This window comes from Dreissena polymorpha, chromosome 6 (genome assembly GCF_020536995.1).
Source record: "Dreissena polymorpha isolate Duluth1 chromosome 6, UMN_Dpol_1.0, whole genome shotgun sequence".
Taxonomy (NCBI): Eukaryota; Metazoa; Mollusca; class Bivalvia; order Myida; family Dreissenidae; genus Dreissena; species Dreissena polymorpha.
In genome coordinates, this window is record NC_068360.1 from 34045422 (window position 1) to 34055934 (window position 10513).

The 10513-nt window shown below is 34.0% G+C and overlaps 1 protein-coding gene across 1 annotated transcript; it reads left to right on the top strand.

Moving 5' to 3' along the window:
• The first annotated feature begins 8802 nt into the window (after positions 1 to 8802).
• Positions 8803 to 9609, top strand: LOC127835575 (uncharacterized). The gene has a single exon (XM_052362011.1). It carries the CDS (start codon positions 8803 to 8805, stop codon positions 9607 to 9609), a length of 807 nt encoding a protein of 268 aa, XP_052217971.1.
• Positions 9610 to 10513: the final 904 nt, after the last annotated feature.

A 10513-nucleotide genomic window follows, 5' to 3' on the forward strand; every position in this document is an offset into this window, starting at 1 on the left:
CGTATAAATATTCAGAAGCGAAACGGCTCAATCGGCATGTTGCATGCCGGTCAGTTTTTAAGAAGTGTAAGTTTATGCGTTTTACTTTTCACATTGTTATTATTTTACGTTTTACAAGTTGGCGAATTTGACTTTTGAAGTGACGTATTTTATTTGTTAAGTTTTATATTTTGTTGTTTTTCAATTTCAATTAAATTTTCAGGAAAGGTCAGATATGTGTTGAATTACTCTTTTCTCAAATTTCAACACAATCCGTTCAAAAATAAGGGAGCTATATTGATATCATTAAGTGATGCTATAGAAAAGTCTTCAAGTGTATTAACAACGACCAGTGTCCCAATTATCGGAGAGGCATTCTTCCTGAAACTCTGAACAGAAATAAGTCTCAGCGAATTGCAGAGGTCTGTATTATATAATCAAAACGAACATTAACATCTGTCATTTATCTATGGAACTCGTTCGACAATTTAAAATTGACGACAATATACACTTAAAACAAACATTTAATAAATGCAACGGCAAACCCAAGTACTTCTGCACTGGATACAGTTATACATCAATTTAACATGCACGTTCATAATAAATTGCAGTAATCTTAACTCAGACTTATTGAACAAAGATTACGCAAACACACACTTATGTGAAAATGTACATATGGTTGAAAATGTTGCGCATTTCTGCGTTCAATGAATTTCTTACCATTGCAACAATTAGTTCTTTTTAATTCACTAATACCCTGTGAGTGTGAGCTGCTTCATAATGGTGAGCAATCATTAAAATTTAACACACCACCTCTAGTTTCAACGAAATGCATACATATATTAAAAACGACCGAACGATTCAAAAAGCGGTGAACAACTCCGATATTTTAAGCGGGCAACGCGGAAAATTAACTAGCTCACATGAAGTCATCTTGAATTTCCACGCATCGGATATTTGTTGTTTTTGCCAATACTGATGTCTTTTCAAAATATTACAAATTTGCATTTGTTTAAATACAGTCTACCCTATTTGTGCTTGGTTAAAGACTGCTCCTCTATCAACATCAAGATTAGTCACTGTGTGTTGGTTGATTGCCTCCAGCTCTTCTCCATTCGCCTCAGCCACCGGTAGCTTGATGCCCGCTCAGTTGCTTAGCTCAGTCTCTGGACAGACACTTGTCTCTCCCTGCCAGTAGTTCCTACTGCTGTCATCAGCCTGTGCACGGACTGGAAACAGAACCCTCTAACGCCAACTTCCACGGAAAATAGCCAAGTACGCCAGCCTTGTTGCTTGCACAGATCCATGAGTTCTGTGTACTTTGCCTTCTTTCGCTCGTAGGCCTCTTCACATTTTGCCTCCCATGGTACTGTCAGCTCTATGGTGACGAGCTTCTTTCCTGTCTCTGACCACAGTACAATATCTAGTCGTAGAGTCGTCTGAACCACGTTTGGTAAATATTAATGTTATATTATTTAAACAAAATGTTAATGTTATATTATTTAAATTATAATATTTGCTCTCTACCACTCGAACGTTGGAGTTCCGCATGACCTAAGTCGTTAAGCGTTGTAATATGTAAGCAGAAGTTTTTACTTATTATCGACTTATTTCAGACTTGAGACAGCGCTCGATCTTCGTTAACTACATTTGATCAGACAATCATCCAAATGGGACGTAGTCGTTGATCAGTAAATTCGACGCTTAAGTTACAGATTAATCGCACTTTTATATGCACACATTACGCTGATGTCATTAGACCTGCAGAAGCAATTGAAATTGACGTAATTGTTATTCATTAGTGCATCAAGTAATGAAACGCAAAGCAGTTATTACTGGTTGCCTTTAACATTGTATTTTGGCAATAATATATTACGAATGAGGTGGTTTTAAATCGGATTAATCGTATTCATCAAACTAATTTTGAAACGCAAACAAATAGAAACATAATCTCACGTAATTAACAAAATGGACAGCGATATATAAACGGGGATTATGTCTGGCGTCGAAAGTATCTACCGGATGGCTTGCAATTCATTAAGGTAAAAGAAGAAACATATATGCATAAACAAATTAAACAAAGTCCAAACTTAGTTCATATCGTTATTCCCACTTCGCGTGTAAACCTGTGTCAATGATTATTGGTGTTATATAGCTTAATGGACACTTTTGTAGTACACATCAACAACTGCTATCAATAGAATTAAGTTTATGTCGCAATATATACATCAATTTTATTGATAGCATTATATATATATGTTTTTGACATGTATTTTAAACGATCAGGATTCGCGCTTGTCCGCAAAATATTTCGGGAAAACACATGCACTGCTAGGCAGAGAAAGTTTAACAATTCATTTTATGTGACACCTGAATCACAGCAATTAATTGCAATAATAATTTCCTGTAATGCTCCTTGAATGAGAGTATCTGCATATTTCTACGACCTTTGTATATTGCATTAAACAACAGTTCGATTTGTGCGTGTGTTGGTCTATGTGTCGTTAGAACATCTGCATCTCTATTGGATGCATATACTATATTTAGAGTTGTGTTTTAACAAAACAAAAAGGGCTAAGGAATATTTAACTGTGTACTTCAACATGTGATACCCTAATTTTATAATATGCAAATGCCCCGTAATATTCATGAAATGTGGTCCTTAATTTATATATCGATTGTACATCACCGTGCATTGACTGCAGCAATAACACGATGACTGTTTTTGTTTAACATACTGGTAATTACATTACATTTCGTACTTCTTTATTTGATGTTTTGTAGGCTTTGTTATATTTTTAGTAAAGTGTAACGAATAACGACGCTAAATGAGAATTCTGACTTTAAGTGTGTCATACACTATTAAATGAAATGCATCAATTCCGGCTTTATTTGCATCATTCTCCGATTAGGTATATATTTTATATGTATACACACTCATGTTATTGTTAGTTAAGTCAGTGTCGATGGTTAGTTATGTTTAGGTAAAAAATATTCTATATAAGGAAGGATTGATGGTTAATTTACTTTCTTTGTGCCAGTGTAGTGTACGCAAGTTATTACCTGTAAATATTTCATGAAAACGTGTACGTCAACAGTATATTTTTCTCAATTGAATGGGCTATTGTGATAAATATTGAATTAGCGTTACGTAGCCAACCCGTACCTCTTCAGACGTGTGAATTCTCCAGAGCTTAAATCAAAATTACTTTACTTTCATTGCCTAACGCTTGACTGGATAGCCTGATTAAATTATCGTTACGGATTCCGTATTTGACATGACTCCGCGATACAGTGTCCAAACAATAACGGTATGAAAAAGACGTTATTGGTACTGGTAACAACTTGCCAATCTACAATAGCGCGCCTATATTCATCGTTGTCAATTTTCATTGGCTCGTGCAGTGACACCGATATTGCCACGTGAAAAAGTTGCGATTATTTAGGAGAATACGTTGCAGTGTTTGAATCGATATGACTGTTTGGATAATATTCCGCTTTGCATCTTTTGTGTCCTGCATGTACGATACTGTTTGTATGTGCTTAAACATTAAAATGTTCTTTATAAATGTATTAAAATATATATGTACGCATTTAAATATCCTTCATATTGCACATGTCATAATTGTAACTATAATATATGTCTACGCAATTATAAAGTAAGTATGGCATTTATTTAAATATGTCAAATAGACACAGTGTGTATTTCGCGTAAAACCATGTTAAACACTTAATAGAATACACGTTAATGCAATTTAAATCACGACTTAAAATTGACATATAATTGTGATTTTATTAAAAGTATAAACATCCCACGCTGATATATAGGCTCGACAAAAAATTGCTGAGTTCTTCCTTTTTTCCATAAGGACTAATGATTCACACATACATTTATATTCACTGCGTCCATTATAAGGGTATCCGTTGCTTAAATTAAAGCGTGTTAACTTCTTTATTTTAGTATACATGCTAGGTAAATACAATTGGCCAGAAGTTTTGAATATGTTTTTAAAATACTGAAAAACAAATAATAATATTTTGCTCACCTATACACTATTTAAATATTAATCCAAAACAATCGGGATTAAAAACTGTTATTGACAATACCTTAAGAGGGTTTTATAAAGTAAGTCCAGAGAAAAATGTTTCATTTTTATTTGTTAATTTAAAAACACCCATATATTCATACTTAATATTTAAATATAAATAAAAAATGTTCGGCACCAAAGCAACCTATTAATGTCATTGTAAGAAGTATCGGTGAATACATAAGTCATACATAGCTGTAATTAAAAGGTGTTTTGTTATTGTACAAAGACATATAAAACAGATAAGATCGTGTCTCTGATTATGCTAATAAAAAATATTCAAATTCGTATTAAAAGTATGATCCCTGTATACTTCTAACAAATCTTCTATAACGCACGATATGAACTTAAAATAATGAAACTATAGTTTCATAATATGTGCACTTTGGACACATCAATATGTGTTGTGTAGTTCAAAAATTTTCTCTTTCAAAAACCGATTTGGACAGCCTTGTTTAGACTGCATTGCACACGACAGAATTTTCGTTTGAAAGAATCGATCCAAAAAAGTACATGTGACTCTAAGTATCTATTTTTTTTTGACGTCTTAGACCCTGTTATTAAATGTCATCTAATGAGATAAAAGCGTCTGTGTTCTTGAAAATCGGGCTTATATAACGCAAAGGTCCAAAAACGTTTTTGCTAAGTATAATTCTGTAATTGCTACATGCTATATATATAAAGTTCAATGTTTTCAAATAATTGGCATTTTTCAAGTAATTGGCATTTTTAAATAACAATCTACTAGTATATGAACTATTGTATTGATATTTTTCTGTCAACTGACAGCAACGTATTAAATTAAACACAAATACACAGATATATGGTGTGCGTGTCCTCGCCATTATTACGAGCACCAATAGAATTAGAAATCGTAGGTTCGAGTCTTAATCGCGGCTCGCTATGGTATGAACTGATATCTACCAATAACCTTGTTAAATCGAGCGGCTCGCTCTGGTATGAACTGATATCTACCAATTACCTTGTTAAATCGAGCGGCTCGCTCTGGTATGAACTGATACCTACCAATTACCTTGTTAAATCGAGCGGCTCGCTATAGTATGAACTGATACCTACCAATTACATGTACTTTGTTAAATCGAGCAATACCGGATATTACAAAAGCCCTGACTAAATATGAGGAAATAATAATGTAATAACATCTTCAGTAAAAAGGTCTCCTGTGTCAGAACTGACTGGCCATCCCATTTATTGCGAGAAATAAAACCATAAAATCTCAATCAACTTTACATTTCGGTAATTGATCGGTTGAATACTTCAAATGCAATTGGAACGATTATCCAATCGACAATGTTAATGTGTGACAAAAAAAAAGATTCATCATTTGCATGATGCGAATATTTTGTGTCGTGTACAATGTCTGAAATGAAATGCGCATATTTGAAGGCATGAATACATAAACGATTTGCATTCGCCAAGACTTATATTTGTGTTTTTGTTATGACAAACAAGTCGTACAAGATCTTTCATCTAGATTAATGTAAAATTAGTTAATTATGTTGTTGATAAACTAATATAGGTCCTGCTGACTCCGGGTAAAGTTTTGTCACCTATTGACAAATTTCGGAACGCAAATATTAATCGACATGTCACCATGTTTTCCGGCGATAGTCTAATCGGTAATAACAACTAATACTTAGATACTCTTGCTATTAAACATTGTGTAACCAGCTGACAGCAGACCACTTGTAATGAAGGAATTTGAAGTATACGTGATTTAGTTACTGTTTTCAGAGATAATAAGTCATTGTGGCAGACATGAATAATGGATTCAACAGGATGGAGTTACATTTTATGTTGAAATATGATGCTTTCCTTATGCACAAAATAAAGATGTACATTATAATATGTGCTCAGAACAAAAACATGTTGTTGTTGTATTTAAATTTTCCCACATATTCGTAATGTCGTCTGTTTCATATAAATGTATTACTGTTTGGCCGCTCAAATAAACAAAATCGATGATACAAGTGATGTACGTATTAAGACATTTTTGTGTATGAAAATTATACATTAGCTTTATTTTACATGAATTGTGAGCATAACGGAACTTAATTGCAGTATTCAGTTGTAAAAATAGTAGTAATCAGTAGTGCCACCCGCCAATAATATGATATTTATCACAATGAAAAAATCGTGGTATTCGCAATCAATTATTTTGATATCATCATTTGAACAATATGAACATAATCGCGATTGAAATGGTCAATTTAAATGTCTATCATATTCAACATTGAGTTTATGGTTACCCCTGGACAATTGTGCAGAAGCAATTTCAAATTTTGCTTGGATACTGAGGGAAAGATATTTATCGGGATCTAGATGCGTTTAGAAGATTTAATAATGATAACAGCGACTTTAATTGTGTATTGAGTCGTGCCAATTTGTTGTATAACAGTAAATAAAACGTTGCTTGTATATAACATTAATAAATGAGGTGGTATCGCCTCTCCCTTGAGTTATCAAGGCAAATCCAAATCAGTACGAAAACACACGATTTGTTATGTTTATTGCCCATAGTCCCCCTCCCGATATCGTTTGATGAATAAGGCAATAAGTAACAGTTTATGGCGTAACGATTACTGGGTATTCGCAGCAAAGTGAACTGCATTGCGCTTTTTTATTTCCTCGTCGGTTTTAACTGTTCTGTGAACATTGGTTCTGCATACAAAATCAATACGACAATAAAACACAAACTAATTGTTTAACACGTCCATACACATAATACTATGTTACCACAAAAACCACTATTTATTGAACATAGACCCCTGCACTTATTGCGAAGTCCATGTACATGTCATAACATGCACGGTACAATAAAGGACACGGTACATACCACTCAGTACTTATCGCATTATCGTAGTGACCTGCCTTCCAGCCTGCACACGTTATAGACCTCATCATAAAAATACGGTCCGATCAACGTGGTAAGACTGACTGGTTGTTCACTATACTGACACATGGCCGAAGTTGGTATGCACTATTTCTAAGATAGACACGTGTATTTAACTGAATATCAGACATTTGATCATGTTTATTATATGTTACCTACCATACCAAAATGTGCATGATCATACAAATTAAGGCCTGAACTGAACATATAAGAATATTAAGCAAAATGCTTATGTATAAATTTGGCACCGTCACACCAAAAGAGTTTGTTTTTCCCACATCATACAAATTCATAGTATGATAAATACGGCAATATGTTATATTCGTTCAAATAACTTAAGTAATAAAAACACAATCTTTGACCGCCAAAAGGCAAGGAAAACACGTATGAAGGATGGCGAGGAAGTACGTTACTATGATGAACATTTAGACATATGTGACAAACGTACATGATTTAATAAAGTTATTTGTTTTGGCTCGTTCCATTTATTGGAACAACCGAATACCACATTTTTACTAGTTAGTGATAGGTTTTCACGACATTTTACTATGCATTTACGAAGTAGATTATACCGGATTATAGCATATTATGTCTAAACGCACGAACTTATTTAATATAATTATTTATAGTAATCATGCCTGTTTCTATATGTATAACTTCATCTTTTGCAAATGTTATATACCAATGCCCTATACTCGAATAGCTCAAATAGCATTGATATATTGAATCACTTAAAACTAATAATTATACAATTTTTTTATTAAAACTAATAAATCACCAATAAATCAGAATAATTTTGTAAAAAGGTAGCATTATTAGGTGTTGGTGTGTGTTTATGTATTTTTTGACATTGTGTTGATTATGATTATTTATAACTGCAAAATTGGTATATTTTTCAGAGCGGGTGTTATAAGTTATCATCCTTTCTTCTTCCCACGATATATACCTGACAATCTTGGCTTCGTTCGCAAATCCCAAACAAGCAAAACACCATTCGAGTAAAAGAGGCGAGGGCCTTCGGGCCTTGATATACTGTCTTTGGGTTTCATAAAGCGAGACAACGATGAGACCACGGACTCCAATGGTGAAATGTTCAATAATAACAGGTACGACAGGCTCTTGAAAGATCAACCTGACAAGACAGCCTTTGAGAATTCGCCTCAATACAGTTAACGTCATTTTGAAAGACTTTCCTCGGGGTTTATTCGCAAGAAACGCTCAACAGCCCAGGACAATCCGTCGTCTGGTGTTAAAGGGATCTTTTCACGCTTTGGTTAATTGACAAAATTGAAAAAAGTTGTTTCAGATTCGTAAGTTTTCGTTTTAGTTATGATATTTGTGAGGAAACAGTAATACTGAACATTAACCATGCTCTAATATAGCCATTATATGCATCTTTTTACGATTTTAAAACCTAAAAATTATAAAGCGTTGCAACGCGAAACGATTGAATAATTTGGAGAGTTCAGTTTTTGTCGTTAAATTTTGTGAAACTACGAAGATTGCTTATATAGGGTATAAAATACATCAATGATGTATACTCGGCGGAATAGCTCAGTAGGCTAGAGCGTTTTTACTTCAGGACTCTGGCAGGACTCCAGGGGTCACTGGTTCGAAACCTGCTCCGGGCAATGTTCTTTTCCTTTTTTTAAATTTTTTCTTGATTTTTTACTGGAGCTTTTACGATCCAATGTTTACATTTATCAATATAAAGCATTTAATGAATAAGTTAAAAAAATGCCAAAATCTGTGAAAAGGCCCCTTTAATAGTATACCCACTTAACACCTTCATATTCAGAAGAATGAAGATAACATCAAACCATGGAGCATGTAAACAGTGGTAATAAAGAGGATTCCGATAGGAACGCGACACGTCAAGTACAAGGCGATAACAGCGCGGGCTCTGATAGCAACAAGCGAGGTTTTGACAGACTGAATGCTGGGTTTGTGAAGCGCCCATTTGACAGACTACACTCCGGCTTTGTAAAACGTCCGTTCGACCGATTAAGCTCTGGATTTGTGAAGCGCCCGTTTGATAGACTAACATCAGGAATTGTTAAACGGCCTGATGGTAGCGTAATTGATGATCCAGTTCAGATGACTGTAGATAATGAAAAGCGTGGTTTTGACAGGTTAAACTATGGCTTTGTGAAACGACCGTTCGACAGTCTCAATTCTGGATTTGTCAAAAAGGACGACGAAACCTTTGATAACGGCGTTGAAATCAATGAGAAAAGGTACTTCGACAGATTAAATATGGGGTTTATCAAGTGCAATGACATACTGTCAGGAACGGATGCAGCTTCCCGAGTTGATGATAAACGTGCCTTTGACAGGTTAACCAGCGGTTTCGTCAAGAAAGACGACATGCTTGAAGATACGGAAGATGTAAGCGATCTTACAATGGAAAACAAACGGTATTTTGACCGTTTAACACACGGGTTTGTGAAAAAGAACGACACTTCTAATATCTTGAGGGATGAATACGAAACCGATATTAACAAGCGTCGATTCGACAGGATATCCAATGGCTTCGTCAAACGTCCGCAAGACAACACCAGCAGTTCAGTCGACCACAAAGAAGAAAAAAGATACTTCGACAGATTGAATTATGGCTTCATTAAATGAAACACAGCCTCACAATTGGAGGAACAGGCATACGCTTATGATAATCACCGAATATAAGAAATTGTTCATTAAAAATAAAATACAATGTTAAGTAGCATATTTATATATTGCAACGTTAAAATTTTGTCATTACCCTTAGTATGTATTTTATTAGTTATTATAAGAAGTTATAGAACGTTATCACTACAAAATAGTATGTGGTTCGTTCAGCATTCTGGTAAAACGTTTTTTAATTAGAACGTGCCTTTATAATTTATATCACACATTTTTAGATCATTAATCCTTTAATTAATGCTGCATAATATTATCAATATCTCTTTTTTTATCAATTTTATGTACATATATATGTTTTGTACAACGCCATTGAATATAATTATATAAATAGGCGTTTCATCAAACTAGCAAGTTAGCAAGTTTCAAGTTTATTATTAATTAAAAATTATATAACTAAACGATATCTGGTAATTGTAATTAGCTCTCAAGTTCCATATGAAACGAAATATACGTTAACTATAGCCACAACTATTTGAACCTAATATGCATTCGTCTTATATTCGGGAGTTAGTGTTTATCAGCATGTTTTGTTATCAAAGGCATAGAATACAACATGCACCCATTTTGCTTTCTCGGTATAAAAGGTGATCACTGTTTGAAATATAAATTGGATCACAATATATTACCATGCCAACGATTATCCAAGTAAAAAAAAACATAATCATGTCGGCATACTGTAAAAACATTATTGTTCATGTGATATTAATTTTCGTTTATTTCGCCTGTTGACCGATCTACGATTTAAACACAAACATATGCGTACAATGACCGAAGTAAGTGTGTTCCTTTTATTTTTCCACTATTAGAAATCCACAATGTTCGTATCCACGAGAAGTCGTTTGAAGAAAAA